At 39.0% G+C, this 25,278-nt stretch overlaps 2 protein-coding genes across 2 annotated transcripts in view; both read left to right on the top strand.

Annotated features, from left to right (window-relative positions):
• LOC113238956 (dystrophin, isoforms A/C/F/G/H) overlaps window positions 1–25,278 on the top strand; it is a 429,949-nt gene that overhangs the window by 90,238 nt on the left and 314,433 nt on the right. The window lies entirely within an intron of this gene.
• Window positions 4,246–6,872, top strand: LOC113238962. The gene is made up of 2 exons (XM_026475830.1): window positions 4,246–4,351; window positions 5,703–6,872. Exon 2 carries the CDS (start codon window positions 5,892–5,894, stop codon window positions 6,555–6,557), a length of 666 nt encoding a protein of 221 aa, XP_026331615.1. The 5' UTR covers window positions 4,246–4,351; window positions 5,703–5,891; the 3' UTR covers window positions 6,558–6,872.

Genomic DNA, 25,278 nt, shown 5'->3' with positions numbered 1-25,278 from the left:
TCAAAATTCAAAATTCAAAATAATCTTTATTTCATAGGTAAGCATTATTACACTTGAAATCGTCACAATGGTTAAACTCTACCGCTCATTCGTAAGGCAGATTCCCCTGAGAAGAATGAGCAAGAAACTCTAGGGGTTGCTCTTTGTAAATAACATTTACAATATTTTTTTATTTGAAACATCAGATTGAGACTACCTCCATGAGCTAAACGGGTTACTACCACGGATTTTTGTCATCCAAGTACGCAGAAGTTGTATAATAACCTTTAGTATAAAGTTTTTGTTTCACTATAGTTTTAAACCTCGTGAAAGGCAAATTTTGTATATCAACCGGAATCTTGTTATAGAAGCGTATACATTGCCCCTTAAATGATTGTTTGACTTTGTGAAGACGACTATCAAGAAAAGCTAGTTTATTTTTATTCCTCGTATTAATGTTATGTCTGTCACTATTTTTCATAAAGAAATTACTATTCCTTTTAACATAAATTATATTTTCATAAATGTATTGTCAGGCTAGTGTAAGAATGTTAATTTCCTTAAACTTATCTCTCAAAGATACTTTGGGGCCCAGATTGTAAATTGCCCTAACTGCACGTTTCTGCAGGACAAAGATTCTATTGATATCGGCGGCATTACCCCAAAGCAAAATGCCGTATGTCATTAGACTGTGAAAGTAGCTGAAGTAAACCAATCTAGCGGTTTCGACGTCTGAAAGTTTCCTTATTTTTTTAATCGCGTACACTGCAGAGCTGAGCCGTTTTGACAACTTACTTATATGGGGACCCCATTGCAATTTAGCATCTAACGGTATACCTAGAAATACAACTGTATCCACAAGATTCAATTTCGTTTCTAACTACAATGTTTGTAACCGTCTCTCTAACATTGGGTAATGTAAATTTCACACAATTTGTTTTTTTCTCATTAAGAAGTAGGTTATTAACAGCAAACCAATCAACTACTTTAGATATAGCATTGTTCACATCGTCATAGGAACATTGGTGCCTTTTAACTTTAAATAATAAGGAAGTATCATCAGCAAACAATACTATCTCATGTTTTATACTCTCCATAAGGCTAGGTAAATCATTAATATAAACTAAAAACAAAAATGGGCTTAGAATTGAACCTTGAGGGACACCCATGCTAATTACAGACCCTGACGATCTCGTACCGTTAACATCGACCCTCTGTACCCTACCACGCAAATACGATTTAAGAAGGTCGAGATCACGTCCCGCCACACCATAATGGCGAAATTTCCTGACCAGTGTATCATGGTGCACACAATCAACAGCCTTGGAAAGGTCACAGAATACACCGATAGCATCATGTGAGACTTCCCATGCATCAAATATATGATTAATCAACTCTACACCAGCGTCGGTTGTAGAGCGACCCCGAGTGAAACCAAATTGTTTAGGAGACATTAAATTATTACTATAAAAATGTACACACATCTGATTTAGAATAATTTTTTCAAATATTTTACTGAGAGTTGGTAGTATTGATATAGGTCTGAAATTGGTGGGGTCAGAAATACTACCAGATTTGAAAAGTGGAATAACTTTACTTTGCTTTATGAGGTCAGGAAAGACACCATCATCAACACATTTATTAAAGACACAGGCTAAGTAAGGCGCAATACAATCAACTATAGAACTAATTACTCTGACTGAAAGACCATCAAGATCAGCAGTATTTTTTATATTTATAGACTTAAAGGTTTTAACAATATCGTTTGGAAATACATGACGGAACCTTAAATTAGTGATACTAACTGCATTATTTTCTTTTAGTAAGGATTCAGCGGCCGTGGGAGATGAATTTAACGAATTAGTAGTCAAAATTGGAACGTCGGTAAAAAAATTTTCAAATATTGTAGCAACTTCTGCGTCTGTGTTTACAATTTTGTCATTAAATCTTAGTTGAAAATCTAAGTTACGAGGTTTGACCCTTCCAGTTTCGCTATTTATAATATTCCAAGTCGTTTTTACTACATTCGCGCTGCTTTTTATTTTATTATTAATAAACATTGCTTTGGCTGCCACACAAACACGTTTAAACATTTTCGAATATTTCCTAACAAAATCATTAAAACTGTTACTAGTGTTATAAGTTCTTTCATCGTAAAGATCATATAGCCTTTGTCTACTTTTGTGAATTCCCACAGTCGCCCATTCACTAAATTTCAATGAATTATTAATAGTTATGATTTTGGACTTAAAAACATTATCACGTTCACTTTTCACTATGTTGAAAACTGAATTATACAATTTATTGGGATCGTTAACGTACGGAATGTCAGTTAGTTTAAGCATTACGTTATTTCTATAAGCTTTAAGTCGACCATTATTTATCGGAACACATGTGATATCCTTTTTCGGCATTTTGTCAACAGTTATATTAAAAGTGGCCAATTGACCGCAGTGATCTGAAGTTAATTTATTTATAATAGATTTATTACTAGGTACGGCGTTGGTATAAATGTTGTCTAAACAAGTGGCAGTAGTAGAAGTTATTCTAGTAGGCACCAAAAAAAGATTCACAAGGTTATAACATTGGAAAAATGATATGAGCCTACTGCTAGCACTGGAATCTTCTAATAAGTTAACATTGAAGTCACCACAAACAGTAATATATTTATTTATATTATTTAATTTGGCTAAAACTTCATCTAATCTTTTTTCAAATAGTTCGTAAGATGAATGAGGGGGTCTGTACACGCTTAATATAACAAGCCGTTCAAGCTCTATGCAGGATATCTCTATAGTCCGCTCAATAGATAGGCTCACAATATCTGTACGTTCTTTAAATTTTAAATTATTTTTAATAAGAATTAAAGAGCCGCCATGAATAGCTTTTTCTCTGCTGAACGAACTAGCCACCTGGTGATTGTTGAAGCTAAACATGAACTGATGTTGTGATAGAAAGTGGTGTTCAGTAATACAAAGTCATATAGCTAATAGGTCACTGAGACATATTTAATGATCACTGGAAACGTCTTGGTCAGCGTGGTTACATATGTATATAGGTATGTTGATATAATAACGAATAATTTTTGTCAGCACACTGGTTTTCAAGGTGAGGTATTATTTTCCAGGCTGGGATGGACTCGGCTAATGCGTGAAGACACTTTAGGACGTTTTCCAAAAATTTTTTCAGAACTGGATGGTGTAGACCCCAGTGACAGATTGAACTCATTGCGTTTTAATTGAAAGTGTGTATTTTCTGACCTACGTTAGGCTATATCACTACTTGCGTTACGACCCATACGCAGTGCGCTACAGTTCTGATGGCGTAGACGTGGCGCCAATTTTCTGGCTTGGCTACGCGCTACGACTTCGCTACGACCGTAGCAGTTTTGTAGGTCGTAGTAGCCGCCCTTGTTTAATTAATCTCGCTGCTACTAAATACTAAAATATGTTGAAGTGCACGTGTATGGTGAATATGTGTCACGGCTCGGTAGACGACGGGCGTCGTATCTTGCGATTCAATTTTTCACCTCCTTCGTCTCGACCTAAGTAAATACGAGCGGAAAGGTTGTTTTGGCCAAAGTAAACACCGGCTCGTGATTTCGCGTGAATTAAACCATTTAAAGAAGAGCAGGGGGCAAAAATAAAAAAGTAATCAACCTACGGCGAAACAAGTTAAAGCTATTGAAGGTATGGCCGCCGCTAGCACCCGGCGGCTGCCGACAGGCAAGACACAGAGACGGACACTGGTACATGCACTGGCACCAGCTTTCATATCCTTTACTTTTTAGTCTTGTCCGTATGGTGTAACAGAGACACAATGTTTGTGGCCATTGGTCAGGCTGTTAAGCAGACGTGGAAGCGGGCGCGGGCTTCGCGCCGCCGCTAGAAAGAAGCGTGATCGTTAACCTATTTCATTGAGCTGCGTTTGCACCGTAAGGAACGTCGCAAGGAAATCTCCAAAAACTGCTCGGCAATGTTTTTGGATAACACTGCAATTCGAGTGTGACTTATAAAAAAACATTTTGTACGTTTTTGCTTCCGTAACAGTAACAACGGTTATTAATAACTTTTAAATTGTTTCAAAGAATGAATATTATGACAACTTATTACGATGGCGGTCCCTTGAAATTCTTTAAAAACTTCGGAGCTTAGGCCAGTGTGTGCATTGCCGAGGGAATCCCTAATGAGGGGAGTAGAGCGCCGCGTGTGAACGCGCGCGGAGGGGTGCAGGGCGCGGGGAGGGCGTCGCGGCGCAGGCCAGTCGCCGCCCGCCGCCGCGCCCGCCGCACGTGTCGCGGCCCGCCGTGCCGGCACCCGCGACTGCTCCCGAGGCCTATAACCAAACATATCATTGCTCCTAAGGTGTTAAGGTTGTGCAACGGCTCCGCCGTCTTACTTCGGAGACTCGACCTGTGGCTTCCTCACAGGCAAACTCGGGCCTGTTGCCTCACGCCCGCCCGGCTAACTCGACTTTCGCCCTTTTTTGATATTTTGTTTACCGCCAAAAGGTGTTCTACTATGTAAACATGTGACAAGTACCACTACTATTAGTGGTCCAATCCAATAGTGGTTGCTTCAAGTTCGCTTCGCTTTCCTCCCTGTACCGCGAACAGCAGTCACAGTGCTTTAGGATTGTACAATTAAATACAGTGTCGTACCCTGTAGTGTGTTATTACACGAGGGCTACCAATCTTATTATTTTCCTGCAAAGTGAGTTGTCCTTTTCGTGTTACTAGCTAATATAATAGTCGTCAACAACATAATCGTAATCGAAACATATTCCTAAGTAGGCTGTGTTGTCGTTGTCATCCAGAACGTTAGAAAACTTCGCGTCAAGCCCGTGTGGAGCCGCTTCCCCTTTCTGTCTCAAAACACGTGCATTTTCGGAATCTTATCCATCGACTTTGTTTGAGCCCAACATTGGGCCTCCGATCTCAACTACACAAATGCATCACTACGCCGCCACTGTATTCGTACATTTCAGTGTTGGTTAGAGAACAGAAAACTTACATTTGGTTTTTAAATGCACCAAAAATTATTATTCCACACTTAGTATCGCAATTGGTAATAAACTAGACCTGTCGTAATACCGTCATGGTGGCGATAACTGCCATCGGCAACTACGGCGCTAGCTGCTAACGTTCACGCATTCTGATCACGAGTGCACTCGATTCTTAGATCTCGAGTTACACTCATTACGTACCTCGGGACTTATCTCGTTTTTTTTGCCACGTGGACAGGAGAAGGGCGAAAACCTCTTGGGTTTTTTATTTGATTCGTCAGTTTCACCCTGAGCACTGAGTATCGCGAACGGACTTTTCAACACGTAGTAATAAGTAGTTTCTCGTCCGCATGAAAACTACGTGTTTTATTTCTCCTCAGACGTTTTTTTGCTGCTTATCACTCAATTGATTTAAGAGGCGCTCCCACCACCGTTGCAGTACCTAAGCCTGCACATAGAAAAGGCCGTCTTTATTGGGCCTGTCATTATTATTGCACATCCGTCAGCGCGTGGTTCAGCACCTCGTAGTTAGAATCTGTTCGCGCTCATGAAGTCAAGTTGTTGATGGAGGTTCGCTATCAACATTAAGTCTAGTTGTTATGCCGTCCAAGGTAACGCCTAGTGACCGTTGCGCAATATTGATAAAATTCGCCACTCGCCGAGTCTCCGTCAGTTGCAAACATTGGCGGTCCTCCCTAAACGTTTCGTTTCTACGACAGTTTGTGTATGCGGTTGTGATAATTTTCCTGAGAACTGGATAGTACACTTTTTAGATATTATACAAACTTAGATACTGTTTACTTCAATTGACGAAACTTTTGATATAACGAGCTATTTTTTGTGTAGTCAATTATAGTGTTTATGTAATAAGTTAGTGTTTGGATGACGTATACGTAAAAACGGACGACATGACTCAAGCGAACCAACAAAATTTCACGATGGAGTTAAGTCGGCGAACGTCACAAGACATGTCGGAGCCGGCGCCCACACTCGCGAAGGGTCGCAGTGACGCCGGTCTGAGCAAGAGTTGTGCCGAGCGTCCGCCTGCTGTCGGTGAGAGCGCCAATGCCGAGGACAAGACAGAGTTTGACTACGGCGCTGTGGCAGCAGCCGCGGCTGCGGTGGCGCGCGAAAGCAAGAACCCGTTCCTGCCCCAGGTGTATCGCGCGAGTCGCCCGCACGGGCACTTTGAGATGGGCCCGCGTGGTGTGGACTACTCGCCGCACCGCATGGGCTTCGAGACGAGCGGCCGCGCGCGAGACTTGGGCCCACAGCGCTCCAGCTCGGTACAGGGCCACGAGCTGACGGAGCCGCCGCCGGGCGTGGCGCACCGGGCTTATTTCGGCAACCAGTTGGCGCACCCGGACCTCTTCCGGCACGAATACTACGCGCAGATGGGATTTTCACCGCCGCGCGCATCGCGCTTTTCCTCACAGGAGTATCTCAACGCGCCGGCGCAGTTCGGCCGCTGGCCCGACTATCGCGCCGAGTACCGCCATCGGCGCCGCTCCCAGCAGGACCTGCTCGCGATCGAGCGCAACGCTGGCGCCGAGACAGGTACATCTGTCCCCTAATTAATGCGATACCGAATGAAGGGACTGTTTACGCGTAGTTACGATGTGGGAATGGCAACACCGATTATGTAGACTGAATATGTCGATAAAACGAGCTCTTAGGTTTTTACTATCGCAACATTAAAATAGAAATGAAACTTTTGTCGGACCCAATGCAACAAACCAACCTTTCGAGCACTTTACAGGTCCCATGGTCATGTCTGATTGAAATGGTGTTAGTAATCAAATTTTAATAATTACGTATATACAAGAGTATTAATGCCAAACACCCTGTTCTGAACTATAGGTATAGAAATGATCAGTTCTATTATAACTACTTTATTTTGAATTATGAACGATTTTTTAAATATTTTCAAACTCTGCGCTCGAGTGTTGGCTTCACATGACGCCTGTTACATTGACGTCTGTTACCTTCAACATGTTTTCACTTAGGTCCTAAGTTGAAGTGTCACGTTCACCTCTGAGATGAATTTAATGCACCTGTTTTTGGCAGTGTGTAGTGTACTGCACAAGCAACTTGGCATCTTTCTTGCTAGTAGACGATTGGCAGGCGAGGCAGAGGCGAGCCGCGCCCACGGAACTCCGTTGTCTAGTGTGTAATTAATGGAGCGAACGCTTTTAGCGTACAAACCGCTGGAGAAATTAATTTGCACACTATCGCATTACTTTGTGTGACGTAATTGCCTTATGCAGAGGACTAATCATATCAAAGGATGATCATGTAATGAGGAGAGACGAAGCTTTTACTGCTGGGTGTCTCTTTAGCAAACATGATTTGCCGTCATCTTAAGGAAATGTAGCTGATGGGTTCGATTTCTGTGCACCGGACCATCCTAAGTTTAATTTAACTCTTATGTCGACTTTGCCGTAGGCGGCTAAATTATTTTTACCTATTTTAAATGGTACTTCCTAAAGTAGGCTGCATTATTTCATGCACTTGCTTATTTGCCTTGCCCTCAGTTTACTTGCACTGGGCAACAATGCATTGGCATAGCAGCGTGGTGACTTCTGGCCTAAACTCCCATCTTCAGAAGATATCATTACGCTTTCGTTTTGTTGTTACCGAATAAAAAATTGGAATTTGTATTTTCGGAAGTCACAGACGAATCCAGAATTATTTCTTGAAGAGAAAGGAATGTCACAGTGTTCACATTTGATGCGAGGAAAATATGATAATCGCCGTACCTCGTGCGTTGTCTTAATATGATTTGCTGCAATTTATCATTTATCCAGGGCAAAATATAGTTTTATTACATTGAAAAAGTGTAATAACGAAATGCAACAGCTTATTATGAACAAGTACCTTGTGAGAGCTGGAATTTCCGCATAAGTTCCGCACATCTGTGACTGTCAAATTGCCGTATATATAACCTTTTCTTGAAAGAGTAGAATCGATGTGTATACTTTGAAGAAGTTCAATTTTGCGGAGCTTTACCTGTGCGCGACATGACGCGTGCGCAGCGCAGGTGACGACCGCGTAAACCTTGAACCCTGCGTGGGAAACGACATACTCACGGCGAACCTCGTACAAGCTGCAACAGCTGTAAGGAAGACGGCGGCACAGGGCGGCTGGCGGGCGGTGAAGCGGGCGGGTCGTTGACCGTGGCGGGGGCGGCTGCCCCGCTATCGATCCCATTCATGCGTGAGGAGATAGTCGTTGCTTGCAGAAGGTTTTAGGGTGTCTCACGCGCTTCAGGTCCTTGCCGCTGTGACTACGCGCCAATGTGTGTGTTTGTGCGATGCACCCAAACTTGTCGTCTACGTCTCTCCTTTGTATAGGGTACAAAGTAGCTAAGGTTCATTAAAAAGTAAAAGGTCTCGCCCCTGGAAAGGGTGAATGTGTATTCGTGGCCTTCCACTGACTTGTGGCACTTGTCTTCCATACGACGACGCAATTGTGTACAAAAGCACAAGGCTTATCAACATGTTAACCGTGTGTCTGTACTTGGACTTGAAAAGTGTGTCAGACGGGAGCGCCGACGCTTCCCCTGGCAAATAGTTTGTTTATTGTTAGATGAACCCGAGCGATTGACTCGCCGCCACCATTGCCTTTAATGATCGCCGAATAATAATAGCCCGCTTGGAGTAAACACCAGCAACAACACTTTGCGTTTTTACTTTATCATAAAACGTAGCCTATGATGTAATTTAGGACCGTAAATTCGTACTGGATAAAAATTTACTACGTCGTTAATTGAGTGAGGCTTTTTCTCGTATTATTTAATAAGTATACATTAGTATCTATTACTTGGCAAGCTTCGTACTAATTAATATAAAGAAATCGCTATGATACCGCCATAGAAATCCATGTAGTTCTGCATCTCCAGGGGAATCGTAGAGAGGGCGAAGCTCTGACGCCCTTGTGACAAAATGACTTAATTGCTGATGTAAATAAGTACATACGCGTACCGCTACGGCAGATTTCTTTGTTGGCGATTACCCGTCGCCAACGCCGCGTGTTTGTTTATGCAGAATGAGCACCCGCCAAATTATGTTGCACGTACACTGCTAAAATTACCATAGCAAGCGCTCTCCGCAGTCTGTAAAACAGGCCTCTCATCCGCTCGGCCAGGCACAATTAACCTAAATGATCAAATCGATGAAAGTTATTTGCTGCTCGTAATGTGTACGCGAAAGATTAGCGGAAGGCGCAGACGTCGAACAAGAGGACGGACAGCTCGGCAGTTATTGGTAACAGCTGTACGAGCCCATAAACCATTAGAATAACGCTTTTACTACATTTCTCGTTTTACTACGTCCGAATTAGATTTATGGGTTTGTGATTGAAGCAGTGCTACCTCGTTGTGAGCTCAGTCGCGTCTCTGCCGCCCACGCAAATAAATTCTTATTTTGTGTTCGTTGCAACACAGTTACGCTCGACACAAGTCAGCCGTAACCATTGGTGTCCTACTGTCAGCATGAGTAAATAATAAAGTCGAGGATAATATCGCGTTCTTGTTGGTCTTGCTGAGAGAAGCAAAACAATTGTTACAAACTCAGGATTAGGGACAAAGGAAAGACGGCCCGGCGGGGAGCGGGAGAGCACAAATAGAGCGGCGGCGCGGCCGGAGGCAAGACTCCAATGTGACTGCAGCATTTACTTTCGTCACAATGAAGGCGAGATGAGGCCTATTCTAATATAGTCGCGAAGCACTATTGTGGAATGCATTTATTGCGGTCCGTAGGTTCAAACAGAATGCTAATATTTGAACGGGAACGCAATAAGATTCAGTGTAGAAATAAAAACTTAAAAATTATTCGGTTTGGTCTAACTGAAAAATATATTACAAGTTTTTAAGAGTTAAAAATAATGAGGAAATGTATTTCCTCTTCTTAATTCCTCTTTTTCTTTCTTATCGAGACCGCCGCCGCTGCCGTCACCTCGAGGACGAGGCTATCCAATAGTGGAGTGCCGTGGGGGAGGTGTACGTTTTAAAATAGGAGTTCCAGAGGTAGGGGGCAGGTTTAAGCATTCACTACATCCGCGTCTGCGCCCAGCACCGGCGTCGTGTGAATCTAATTCAAAGACGAGCAGACGAGCTGCAACTTACGTGACGTACGATAGCGTAATGTGTCAGTTCGCTTATCGATTAAAGGAAACTTTGTAATCGGCGTTGTTCTTATGAATGCAAATTATTACCCGCTACTTTAAACATAATTGTTATATCTGTGCTGTGTCGATTGTGCACAGAGCCTCTTCCGAAAGATCCGAAACGCCATCTAATATTGCTTCACAGAGACTTCAAAACATTTAGAAAATAATTATGTGGGGCGCACTATAACTTTCCAGAATGAATAAGAAAAATAATATAAATGGTCAGAAATGAATTTATTGTTTCTAATATATTCTTAGCGTTAGCGTTCGTGCACTTTTTCATACGAATGAACCAATTTTGAAAATATTTATGCCACTCCTATGTGACATATTTTTCATACTCTTCGACATCCTCTTCAGGTGATGAAAATCTTTGACCGTGTAACTGGTTCTTAATTTTTGGAAATAAATAAAAGTTCCAAGGTGCCAGGTCGGGACTGTACGCGGGATGGCTCATAAGGTCAACATTGTTCACCTTCAAAAATTCATTTGTCTGTCTGGCCGCGTGAGAACTGGCATTATCGTGGTGCTAGATGATACGGCGTTTACGGTTATTTTTACGGAGTTTGTCAATAACTTCCGGCAAACAAATGGTCGTGTACCAATCACTATTCACGGTACATTGATCGTGTACAGTTTTATTAAAAAAAAAGAAGCAATTTAGAAGCACTTTGCACGCGCGCCACTTTGGTTGGTTTCGAGTTTTGGCTCATCTCGAAGACCCATACGCTCGATTGCTGCTTTGTTTTGCGATCGTAACTATAATTCCATGTTTCGTCACTTGTTACTATGTCCCACACCAAATTTGACGCCCCTTCGTTAAATCTGGTAAGCATGGCATTGCACCAAGTGACGCGATCCGTTTTTTGAGCCTCAGTCAAATTGTGTGGGATCCACCGAGAGCACAGCTTTTTCACACTCAAATATTTCTGTAGTATTGATTGTATTTGACTCATGCCTATGCCTAAAGATGACCGAATCTAATGGTATGTTACATGCCTGTCTGTATCATACGGCGCACAGCATCGATGCTTTTGTTGTTCACAGCAGTGGTCGGGTGACCATCACCAAATTCGTCACTGAGATTCACACGACCGCGTTTGAATTCTGCAAACCAGCTATAAATAGTCGTCTTGCATGGTGCTTCATCGTCAAAAGTAGTTTGAAACCGAGCGAAGCTCAGCTGAGTTGTTAATATAATAAGATAACACTTAGAAAATCATACTGCGAAAATTTTCAGTTAAATCCATGGTGATGTAAACAACCAATTTCTAAAATGATACCACAATGTAAAAACAAGTGACAGTCAGATGAAACAAACGATATTGTACAGCCCAAGAGTTCCATTTTCAAATGTATAATTACTTTTTAAATATTGTTTAAGTAAGTAGCCAGTCCGGAAACTTATACTGCGCCCTATGTAGTATAGGACATAAATTTTTCAAGTATCTTTAATTTCGTTTGTAAAAAAATAAATTCTGAAATAAAGCCAGTATCTCATGCCGCTTGACCTAAGCAAAATGGACCGAATTAGTACGAGAAAAATTTGAACTCGAGCTGAGGTGTCGGTTCTTAAGTTTATTGGCCTGTTCCAGAAACTTATAGTGCGCCCTATGTAGAGATGTTTGAATGCTGCATCGGCACAAGGCTTGATTTTCTAAGAACAAGTTACCGGCGAGATGGTACTAACAAAACGCTATAATAAAAACTGTGTTCATCGCCATCCACTCATATATGTATGTCCCCCTATTGGCATGGGACTCGAAAAAAGGAAACTGTTTTAGATACGCGGTTATCGTTAATGTACAGTACTGAACAGAGAAAGCCTGGTGAGTAGGGGATTAAAATATCCCGCTTGTTACTAAGAACTGTTAACAAAAACACAAAACCCGACTAGAATACAAATTGCGTTCACTTAAACGTTTAAAACAACAAGGAAACCTTAAATGAAATATTAACTCGGAACAAATTACAATGTTTCGGTCCTTGTCGGAAGCCCCTTAACGTATTCGACAAGCGTGATGACCTTGGAGTACGACTCATATTCTCCATAACACTTATGAGAATCGACATTAAATTTAAGGGTACGCTCTTTTTTTTCCCGAACGAAGTAAATCGCATCGACAGATGTTCGTCACGCGTCTCCACTAAGCGAACTGTATGCGTTATCACAAGTGTTCACATATCACGAGTTATCACATTATTGCATTTTGTACATAGGGTTTTCGGAAACAAAGCCGCAATGTGCACATTCGCCACGTATTAGAACAGCTTTTTTGTAACTTCTCAACAAACCCTAAAAAAGTATAGAGATATTTCTAGGGGTACCCGGACAGGACGAGAACCTATGTGTGGCAATTTGAGAAGGAGAAGTGCAATGTACGGCTATGCACTTCAAATGTTCAAATGTCAATTTTGGCGATTTTGTTGTAAAGTGAAATGTGTTTGGGCGCGAGCCGTGCTCTAATTAAAAGCCATTAGCCGTCAATTAACCGGCCCCCGCCTGGCGCGCCGCGACTTCTCACTTTAATGAAAAAGCCGCGTGATAATAGCGCGTGATTGATGGCGCCGCCGTCACCGAACAATAAAAACTCACTCATCAATTTCTTCCGCCACATCGAGTGAGATCGATGATATGACACCGATCGCCGAATTGTGGGCGAACATCACGCAACTTCAATTCGATGGAGGTACTACCTCTAGGCTCTTTACGAATTACACTTTTGTATCGAATCGGCTTATCTGGACTGTAATAAATCCGCGTAGTGCCAACAAAGAGTATAGGAATCGTTCAAACGCTACGCCCGAACCATGCTACGGTGCGCGTAGCTCTTTCCGACAAATGGTGCGCGTCGCGAGAGAAGAAAAAGCTATTCAGTTGCAGCGTACTTGTTTTCACAATGCTCCAAAGTTATCTTAAAGGTTCCGTAACGAAGCGACAATTATGAAACCCCTGTGTATTATTTTTTATACCGGCAAATATCAAAGGTTTTTGAAATTCGAACTTGACGATTGACTGAAAAAAAATAATGACACGTTCAAATAAGCGACTTGTCGTATATTATTTATTTATGTAATATAAATCTGTTGGTATATTTCATTCTTTTAATTGTTGATATTAAATTGACGATGATAACTAATTGTGTTTGTTAAATTATTTTAATTTGTTGAAGAACTAAAATAAGTTCAATAGTCGCTTAACCACACAAAATAAAAGTACGAGCAAGAATAAAAAGTGATGAGGAGTAAATACAAAACGCCTCCGAAGATAAACTTTTCTTTTAATTAAAAAAACTGATGTTTTATTTTTGAATTGTTTTTCTTTCATCTACCGTTTTCCTCGCTATAGTGAGGTGAAAGTTGTGTGTTTCGCTCGGCAGCAAAGTCGTTTTGCGTCTCGTGCTTTGAAACCGTCGCTGCGCTCAGGAATCTATTTTGTTATCAGGAATATATTTTATCTTCCTTCGCTTGCTCAGTTTTCAATACAAGCGCTCGCGTCAAACAACAACTTTGCAGCCTTGCATATTCCCACAAGGATACAGGGTGATTCGTCGAGATAGAATGGGTGATGCTGGTTGGGGTGGAGTGCTGCTGGCAGTGCGTGATTGTTACTCTGTGCGCGAGATCTCAGATGTCAGTGGACTTACACCAGACAAGGAACTACTATTTGTTACTATCACGTGTAATAAATAATACGAAATTGATATGTTGTGTCGTGTATTTGCCTCCAAGTTGTAATGATGACCATTATCTGAACACATTAACATGTATAGAAAATGTAATTTGTTCATATCCTGACTTTGATGCTTTAGTTTTAGGTGACTTTAATTTAAATTCATTTTCCAATAATGTTAAAACACAATTTGATTTCTTCTGCGAATTTTGTAAGTTGCAAGATCATAATTCAGTGCTTAATAGTTATGGCGGAAAATTAGACTTAATATTGAGTGATCTTGCCTCTGATCAGGTTAACGTTTCAGTTGCTTGCGACCCCCTAGTGCCGATAGATGAATATCATCCCGCGCTGGATCTGACTATAAGACTGCAGCGTGCTGCTGGGCCTCCGCCATCTTCTTGCCCTCGTACCCGGAAACAACAGGGTATGTGTCTCGATTGGAATTGGCGTAAAGCGGACTATCAGGCGCTATACGCGGCTTTAGGTGAAATCGACTGGGCCGACATGTTTGAACTATGCCACGTTGATGGGGCTGTTGAGTTCTTCTATTCGAAGATATACGAGTGTTTTAATAGTTTTGTACCTTTTCGAATGATTAACCAACGTGCTAATCGTTTCGTGTATCCAAAATGGTATTCTGGTGAAATTATACGCTACTTAAAATACAAGCATTATCATCTTAAAAAATATAAGGCTGAGGGAAAGGAATATAACAAAGAAATGTTCAAATTCTATAGGTGGCACGTTAAAAAACTAATTAATGACGCATATCGACAACATATAAGTAGTTTGCAAAAAAGTATATTTAATGAACCAGCCAGATTCTGGGGATACGTTAAAGATAAAAGAAAAGATAGGCAAGGAGTTGATGTATATTCCTACGACGGTGAGGAAGTGTCCGGTCAGGCTGCAGCTGACGCTTTCGCGCAATATTTCAGCTCAGTTTTCCAATCTGACCCGCCACGCCTGGATTTTGAGGACGCCGCTCGAGCTGCCCATTCATTAGCAGATGCTAGGGACATAGCTATCCTGGGTGTGAGCGAGTCCGATTTTAAATTTGCTATTCAGCGTCTAAAAGCTAAATCTGTGGTGGGTCCTGATGGTGTACCAGTGTTTCTCGCGAAGGATTGTATGTCAGCTCTTCAGGCACCACTGCTTTTTATCTATAACCTCTGTCTTAACTCTACTAAATATCCGCACTGCTGGAAGTTATCATGTGTAACACCAGTCCCGAAAGGAGATGCTAAAGGTGATATAACGCAATACAGGCCTATTGCAGTACTTTCAGTTTTTGCAAAAATATTTGAGTCAATCCTTAACAATCAATTCAGTATGCAAATAGATAGTTTGTTGCACAACAGCCAACACGGCTTTCGTAGAGCTCGATCAACTACAACTAATCTAGTAGGGTTGTTGGATTATGCATCGGCAGAAATGGATGCCGGACGTCAGGTGGACGCTGCATACTTTGATTTTAAAAAGGCGTTTGACCTAGTGGACAATGACATACTGTTGAGGAAATTAGCGTCATTGGGCTGTACACCTAAGCTCTTGCGGTTTTTTGCCGATTACTTAGACAATAGGCGCCAGTTCGTAAAAGTGCAGGGATTTGCTTCAGCAGAGTATTACACAAGATCTGGCTTGAGTCAAGGGAGTACTCTGGGTCCGACTCTATTTTTGCTAATGGTAAACGATTTACCTCAGGTTATAGGTACTGCTCGATGTCTTCTTTTTGCCGATGATCTCAAGCTGTTCTTAGGCGTGAATGATATTGCAGATACAACTGCCTTGCAAGCGGATATTGATGCGGTGTCGGAGTGGAGTCTAGCAAATCGTATGCCTTTTAATAATACGAAATGTAAAGTTATTATTTACACCCGCAAGCACTGCCCAAGATTGACACAGTATAAATTATTTGACGCCTGTATAGATAGAGTTTTTGACATTTGTGACTTAGGAGTAACATTGGATAGTAGATTGGACTTTCATTTACATGTGACAACAACCTGCAAAAAGGCGAATAGTATTTTAGGCTTTATTTTACGGACCTCCTATGAGTTCAATGACGTGGCTGTGGCGAAGGTGTTATATAACTCCTACGTACGCAGCAAACTGGAATATGCAGCAATAGTTTGGGATCCTCATGAAGCCAAATACTCTATTATGGTTGAACGTGTTCAGCGTAAATATGCACGATGGCTCTATAGACGGCAGTACGGGTATTACCCATACCTATAGATGACGCGATGCCCGGGCGTATACAGGCTGACACTAAATGTCTTATCAATTTTGATACCTTAAAACAAGAATTGAAAAAAATAAATTGGTTATCGACGAATACGATGAAGTGTCCTAATCATATTTATAACTTTATTCGCAATTCATTTAATAGTGCAACTAAGACTGCAACTTCTAATGACGCTGTAAATAATAGAAATAGACATTCAAGGCGATGTAAAATGCCATGGGTCGATGGAAATGTTACTCGCCTATGCGAAAAACGTAATCAGTTGTTTAATTTATGGAAAAAGAATTCAAACGATCTAGTGTTAAAGTTAGAATTTAATAAATTGCGCAATAGAATACACAGAATTTTAGAAAATAAGAGAAACTCATATTATATAAAACAAATTAAAAGCAACATTAATAATACCAGAAAAGTTTACCAAATAGTAAACCAACTATTAGGACGAGTGACACTGTCAATCGATGCAGCTATTGTCAAGGCATTTGAAGCACAAAAAACCACTCTAAAAATTATATCAGAATATTTCGCAAATGAATTTTCTAGAGCAGTAACAGACATAGTCCCTAATTGTAATAATCACATTTTAGATTATATTATGTTCGCTGATGATGTCACAATATTATTTACTAATAACGGAAAAACAAAAATTGACTACGAATTTGACATAAACAATACATTGAACGGTCTTATTACCTGGCTTAAATCACTAAATTTAAAAATAAATAATTCTAAAACAAAATATATGCAATTTGGTAATTACAAAAAAATTGACTTAGATTTACACATAACTTATGAAAATGACGTTATTGATGAGGTAAACACTACTAAATTTCTTGGTATTACTATAGATAAAAATTTAAATTGGAAACATCACATAGATGTGCTAAATAACAAGCTTGGTAGTTATTGCTATGCTTTATCTGTATTGGTCGATGTAGCGTCGGTTGAAGTTGCAAAAAACGCATATTATGGGAACGTATACCCATTATTAATGTATGGTGTAATTTTTTGGGGAAACTCTGTCAATGCGGTTAAAATATTCACAATACAAAAACGATGCTTACGCATAATCTATAGTAAACCCAGTGACTATTCTCTAAGAAGTCTGTACAAAGAAAAGGGTTTCCTGACTTTAACAGGAATATATATTTTGGAAATATGTCTTTTTGTACGTAATCACAGTAACTTCTTTACTAAAATATCTAATGTGCACTCCGTTAACGTCAGAAACAAGGACCGTCTTGTCCTCCCTAAAATAAACAGCACGATCTTTGACCGCAGCACCTATGTAACAGCGATTAGAATTTATAACAGACTTCCAATGGAAATGAAATGTTTAAATGGTGATAAATTTAAAGCTTGTTTAAAAAAATGGTTAATTGACAAAGTTTTTTACAATCTTAACGAATTTTATATAAAGACATCAAATATTTGACAATTGTATAACTAACTTAATTATAATTTAAATTTTTGACATTTAAGTTGTAATAAATTTTAATTGAATTGTAATTTTAAGACATTGTACGCCTGATTTGGGTAAGAATTGTAGATCTAATCACTTATAAGTAACACCTGTATTTTACCAATTCATACAATAAATGTTTCTGATTTCTGATTTCTGATTAGACCCAGGTTCTTATTCGAAACAACTAGATTGCAGTATCTATTTCCGTAAAGCTACGTGTACCAAGGTAAATAAAATTATTAGCAATTTAAATACAAATAAAGCTCCTGGATCGGACAAAATCAAAGTTTCTGATATAAAAATGATTGGGCAAGAGATATCTATGGCTATTGCTAATCTGATTAATTGTAGTGTTAAATATGGTACGTATCCTAATGATTTGAAATTGGGATGTGTAAGACCTATTCATAAAAAAGGTAAAAAAGATGTTTATTCGAATTATCGTCCGATTACGTTGCTTTCTGCCATCGATAAAATTGTAGAAAAATTTGTTTGTGAGCAAATTCATGAATTTTATAAAAAAAACAATGTTATATACCAATACCAGTTCGGATTTCAGGCCGGCAAAAGCGCGACAGACTTGTTAGCAAAGTTTACTGATGAAGTAAATGAGCAACTGAACAAAAAAGGTGTTGTCTTGGCTCTGTTTATTGACTTTTCACGTGCGTTTGACACCTTAAGACACCAGCAACTTATCAGCAAGCTTGACAATTGTGGCATACGGGGTCCGTTACTAAAATGGTGTGAAAATTACCTTCGCGATCGCAAATACTGTGTTAAGATTGGTGATTCATACAGTGAACCAGTAGAATCGACAGTAGGCACGGCCCAGGGGTCGGTGTTAGGTCCATTGCATTTCTTATCCTATGTCAATGATATGAGTAATATTTTCAATCACTGTACGTATTATCAGTTTGCTGATGATACATGCTTGTTGATTGCAGATCAAGACCCACGAAAAGCTAGTGAATTATTGCAGGCCGATTTAAATTTATTAGTGAGGTGGTGCCATGATGCAGGTCTGGTGTTAAACTGCGACAAAACTAAACTGCTTGTTATTAAATCTCCGTATTTAAAAAATTCTCCCACCAAACATATTATTGCTCACAATCACGACTGTATACATGTAACCTTCAATAACATATGCACATGTCCAGTAATAGAAGAAGTCGAATCCTTTAAATACCTCGGTTTGACTGTCGATAATAGACTCAACTGGGGCAAACACGTTGAGCATATATGTAATAAGTTGAGACAGTTTTTGGCAAATATCGTCATTCTAAAAAACAAAATACCATTTAGAGTGAAATTAATACTTTACAACGCTTTGGCTGAATCATACATACAATATGGTCTTAATAGTTATGGTCGTACTTATAAATCATACCTTAGTCATATATATCAGCTCCAAATTAGAATTCTTAAGAATATTGTACCACCAAAACTTAAAAATCAATTTTCTGATGACGATAGTAAACTATTTAAGCATTGTAAAATTCTACCTATAATGACATTTTTTAAGTATTCCTTGCTTAAACATTACTTCTTTAATAAGGAATTACAAATAGAACGGCAACAACCTGTATACACTCGAGCTGTTGCGGAGCGTCGGTTGCATATCATTCGAGCAAACAATAAATACGGTGAACGGACTGCGACGTACTTGGTCCCCCGGTATATTAATGAATTACCCTCCGAATTAAAAAAAAATATCACGACAATTAATATAAAATCGAAACTTAAAACTTATTTCTTAAACAATTTAAATGCAGAGTAGAAATTACCACAGCCTTGCTTTTCTGGTCTTATTTGTTTTTAATTAAGAATATTTTATTTCTATAGTACAGTAGTGTAATTTTGTAGTGGTGTAGTTTAAGTAGTATAGGTATGTGTATACATATACTTTCATATACTTTATTATAATACCGTTTATGTTTTTTCGATGTAGATTAATAACAGCATTGACTCGAACCTTAATGGTTTTTAAATGTTGTAAAATTGTGATTGTAATATACCTAAGTAGTTGATTGGAAATAAATTAAAAAAAAAAAAAAAAAAAAACCTGTATCCATCATACTTCGTTGCGGGCATGGTGGGATTAGACACTTTGTCTCGTAGGCGTAAGATGCTTCTACTGGCTCACTACATAGCTGCGTTTCATCATAAGGTGGATAGTAACATTATGTCCAAGGTAGACTTGCTGGTACCTGTGCGTGTGCCTTGGGGTGATGAGGGTGCAGTGGCGCCGCGCCGTAGTCTGCGGCTTTTACACAAGCCCGTCACTCGCACGGTACACGCTTCGAACGCGCCTACCGTTCGCGCAATACGCCTGATCGGAGACTTGCTCACTCAATATGACCATATCGATTTATTCGCTGATAGCTTTGCTTTTATTTATAGAGAATTTTGTAAATTTTTAGAATATTAATTTAATTTTTAATTTTATTTTTGATTTAATTTTTTATTTTTTATTTAACCTAATTTTTATTGACTTTGTATTTTTGACTTGTAAGCGTGTTGGCTATTTAGCTGTAAGTTTACAATGTAAAATAAATAAATAAAGTAAATAAATAAATAAAATCAACAAATAAATAACAAATATGTTGAAGCTGGGGTCAAAATTAGAAAGAGTAGCCGCTGGGTCCTAGTGGCATACTTTGTCTTGCTCTTGTAATGTTGAACCTATTTCTTCTAATTCTGTAACAAGGGTATCGAATTTATTGAAATGTTTGGTCAGCTCTTCATTTTCTTTACATTTAAGTCAGTAATTTCTTGCGAAAGTAAATTGCGGATAGCATACCTTTTCGCTCATAAATTTTCCGCAAATTGTCGATCATTTCTTGGGTGTTTTTGCATTACGTACGTATTCGATGTGTTTGTCTGTGAGGCATTGTACGATAATATTTTTGGCTTTGACATCTTTGAGAAAAAAATAGGTAGTTCTTTTGTTTTTCTTCCGTATTGTCTTGTGACAAATTTTCAAAACTTCTTTGCATTGCTTTTCTTCTAGAATGCATGATAATCGAAATACCTATGTCGACCAATTCGTTCCTGTAAACTGTAAGGATGTAGCTGCGGTCCCCGACCCTGATTCTGGTAGTGCCATTTTTATTCTTTCCTCGTTTTTGCCTGCTCACAATTTGTTTTACATTGTTATTTTATTACTTTCTATTCCTTGCCAATCTGACTGAGTGGATACACTGGGCCCATAACTTGTTGGAAGTCCTATAAGTTTGTAGGAAGAAAATGAGGCACCATGTGACTAATAATAATAATAACGCACTCACTCAACATAGACCCGCACTAGATAAACCCTGTGTCGCTGGTGTCATGGACACACACATAGACAACTACAAATTACACCCAAACTCACGAGAGAAATAAATGTAGGCCATACAAATATTTCTCCAGGCCCGGAAATCGAACCTGGGGCCTTTGCGTGGCAGTTCGGCATGGTAACCGTTCGGCCACGGAGGCTGTTAAACTAAAAGTGTAATAATTTAATTTTTTTGACATCTTTCTTTGAACACAAATACTTGACACGAGCTTACGTTATAGACAATTGCATACACAAACTCTGATAAATGAACCTTTTTTCGGATGTAAATCGTGTATATTTGCTTTTTAAACAAACCAACGTTTCGGACTCTTTATGACTACCGCCGTCACCACGGCACCTGTGAAGGGCCTGAAGCCTCGGTTTGTTATAAAAACATATACACGTATACATATATACATATACATATATACGATTTGGATCCGAAAAATAGTTTCATTTTCTGTTTCCTACCAACCAAGTACTAAATCGATAGAAGACCTGCTTATTGAAAAACATAGACGCTTACATCAAACCTTCATTACATATGAAATAAACTACTTAAGAACAGGCGCTTGTCACCTTTTCCATCAAAACTTGGAAAAATACTGACAAATGAAGATGCTGTATTGATACCTAATTTGTCAGGATCCGTTAAGGTACATCCGCCATTCTGACTCATATTTTTTTTCTATCGCCAACGAAATTCTGTTTGGCGGCCATATTTAAAATGACGGAAAACGAATTTTGACCATAAATTTTTATTAAACATTCTTAGAGACGTCCGCATGCCAATTCGAAACGGAGTAAATCTTTTTCGGCAACCATTTTTAACGAAACACAAAAAACGACAAACGAAAAACTTTTGACCCCATATTACGATTAAGGACTCCTAAAGACTCCGCACGCCAATTCTCAGCCGAATTCGAAGCAAGTTTTTCTTCGGCTACCATTATGAATTTGCCAACTACTTAGATGATTTTTGATATGGGCAGTTGACCACTGTTACCTTCTACCTTCTAGCACATTCTACCCATCTGTAATAGCTTCCGTGATATAAAACTTTGAAATTTGTGTGGCGGCCATCTTGTTTATTTTAATTTCGAACATTTTTTACATCCGGCGGAAATTGGCCAGCCTGTACTTCATAAAGTGCACAAATATCCCCTCCATATTATATTATTATAGTTTTTGTAGGCCGTTGATCACCTTTTATATTTTCCACATTTAGGTCAGTTTGTATTGTTTCCTTAGCTTTGTAACCTATCCGCGTACAACGATATAAATATCTTTTTTCCACCATATTGAGAAGTAAGCGTTCTATTTACCGAAATGAGTAAGAACTGTTTTATACAGTCTGTTTTTTTACTGGGTCTGTATGGGGAAATCCGAAATTATAGGAAATACAGAAAAACTGTCTGATGGTGCTTTGATGCTGATGAATCATTAGCACCATCAGCATTATTAGCATAGTCGTCAGTGTCATCTTATGACACTATTAAGTGGTCACAACTTCGATAAATACACAACAGTGATTCTTATGCTAGGTAATAGTAACAACATTAATAAAAAGGAAATAAATAGTAGCATTGACGTGTTCTTGAGAACACATGAGAAGTTTGGGTGTAAATTGTTGCTAAGTACAATCCCTTACTGCTTCAATCTAGGCACTACTCATAACGAGTAGATACACGATATAAATTCACTTTTTTACAATTTGACATACCGTCACAGTGACATTCTTTTTGTTTTGACATCAATAAGTATGTAAGGAATTTCAAACTATTTGAGGGTAATTTACATTAACCCCTAAGGTATCTAAGACATATTGCTAGTTTACTAGCTTTTAATATCAAGGACGCTGTTATAGAAGATAAATACACAGTCCCACGACAATGCTCCTACTCTTAAGTAGCAACATTATAATTACTAACCATAATTTAAACTAGTAAACAGGACAACAGAAAAATCTAATCGTTTCCCTGTAGTACATCAAAACATTCATGGTTTTTCTGGCAAAACATTAAAAATAACTCTTTTTTTACACGATATTTCCATTGATCTGTTTTGTGTTACATAACACTGGTCGAAAGACTACGAAGCAAATAACAACGTAGAAAATTATGTAATAGTCAGTACGTTCATAAGAAAGAACTTAAGCGGAGGCGGATCAGTGATTATTATTAAGCGTTACTTAAAATTAAAGGAGCGTAAGGATATCACAGATCATTCTATTCAACGGACTATTGAAACTTCATGTGGGAATTGAATCAATTTGTCGTCTTATGTGTGTACAGGCCTCCCTCTGCTAATTTTAACCAGTTTGAATTAACCATGGAAGATAGAAGATTTTACCAACCAAAAAAACCATATGTGGAGATTTCGATGTAACCAGTTGGAAAACTGTTCAATTTCTGTAAGACTCATTGATTTATTTAAAAGTTTTAACTTGATTAATCGTTATTTCAATGGGAGTTAATATAGATAAACTTTTTGACGACAACGGAACGCAAAATAAAATTATAACAGTTCCAAAAAATTATTTAGTAATATTAGGAACAGAAGTGGAATATGTTATTAGAAATTCAAAAAACATTAAAGCGCCGGAGTTGGATTATGTTTATTCGGAACTACTTAAGATCACAGCCAACAAATCATCTCAGGTCCTGAAAGAGCTATTCAATATGGTTTATAAGAGTGGTCGTTTCCCTGCAGACTGGCGAAAATCTGCTTTTTGTTCCCTGCAGAACAATCAGTTTAATGAGCCATGTCCTGAAAGTATTCCTAAAGATCATTTATTCACGTATCTAACAAAAACGTGAACAATATATAATAGAGACACAATTCGGTTTCAGGAACGGTTTAGGCACTAGAGACGCTCAGTAAGGACGCTTACGCTGTCTCAGTGTCTTAGTTCAAAGATGTTTGGATATGAATAGAAAAGTCTAATTATGTTTTATAGACCATGAAAGGCATTTGATAGGGTTCGCCATGAACATCTGATTCAGATTCTGGAACATATTGAAATTGACGGACATGACCTTAGAGTTTAACCAATCTTTACTGGGCCCAGAAAGCAATGGTAAAAGTGGAAGACCAACTATCCAAAGAAACTGAAATCAAACGTGGCGTAAGACAAAGGCGCATATTATCACCTGTTTTATTTAATGTGTGTGTATAATGTTAAACGGAGAAATTTTGCACGCTACGCAGACGATACTATACTGATTGCAGAGAATATCGCGGACCTACAAAAACGCTGAATCGTGTAAATGTAATAAGTAAGAACTATGGATTAAAAATCAATACAAAAAAAGACACTTCATTATCGTATCTAAGACCCCAGTAGCGAATGAATACTTGACTTGGGAAAATAATTTAATAGACCGCGTACACCAATTTAAATACCTGGGTAGCTACGTAAATGAACACTGGGATAGCTCACAAAAAGTTCATATTCACATCTAACAGGCACAAGTGCCTTCATGAAAATGAAAAATATTTGTGTGTTGTAGAAGCTTCAACCTTAAACTCCGTATGCGTTTGGTCCGCTGGTATGTCTTCAGTGTCTTGCTGTTTGATATGAAGTGTTGGACCTTGATTCCAGCATAATGCTCAAAACTGGAGTCCTTTGATATGTGGTTGTACGGACGTATGCTTGGCATATCGTGGGTACAAAAAGTCACCAATGTTGAGATTCTTCGTTGAATGAGAAAAAAGTTGGAAATACTCAGGACTGTAAAGGAAAGGAAGCTGCAGTATTTTGGCTACGTAACGAGGGGCAATAAATACTGGATTCTTCAACTGATAATGTAGGGAAAAACACAAAAAACGCGTAGTCGAGGCAGAAGGAAAGCCTTGTAGTTGAAGAACCTGAGAGACTGGTTCCACCTTAGCACACGTTCCCCCTTTCTTCCGTCAGCTTCAAAAATGAGAATAGCCATGATGGTCGCCAACCTTCGTAGAGAAGCGGCACACTAAGAAGAAGAATCTGTTGGAACCAACTCGCATCACTGCTTCCTCTTCGACTTGTATTGATAAATTTTTTTTGCAACGAGTTGACACAGATATCTAAATCAAAAATGTTTTTATTTATTTTTTTACAAAATGTAAGTGCGCATTTGACCTCCATCTCAATCTGATGGAAAGTGACGAAGAACTCGACGATGGAGCAGGCACACCTAAATAATGCCAGTTCACCAGGGCATGCAAAAACCGTTTTTTTCGGTTATTTAGTCTCGGTTATCCGGTTTTTTCGGATATTTTATCTATTGTCACCCAAATAATTGTTTAAAAGCGCAGAAAACTAAAAAAATATCAAGTTTGGGTGTTGATGTTGCTCGCTTACGTAGATTTACCCTCGAGACCCTACAACTGAGCTCTAGGTGGTGCTAAGAGAACAATAACTACTGGTGGTTGGC

This window comes from Hyposmocoma kahamanoa, unplaced genomic scaffold (assembly GCF_003589595.1).
Source record: "Hyposmocoma kahamanoa isolate Upper Pololo Valley unplaced genomic scaffold, ASM358959v1 98972, whole genome shotgun sequence".
In the NCBI taxonomy this organism is placed as follows: domain Eukaryota; kingdom Metazoa; phylum Arthropoda; class Insecta; order Lepidoptera; family Cosmopterigidae; genus Hyposmocoma; species Hyposmocoma kahamanoa.
Note: the sequence above shows the minus strand (reverse complement) of the source record. Positions and strands in the feature narration are given on the sequence as shown.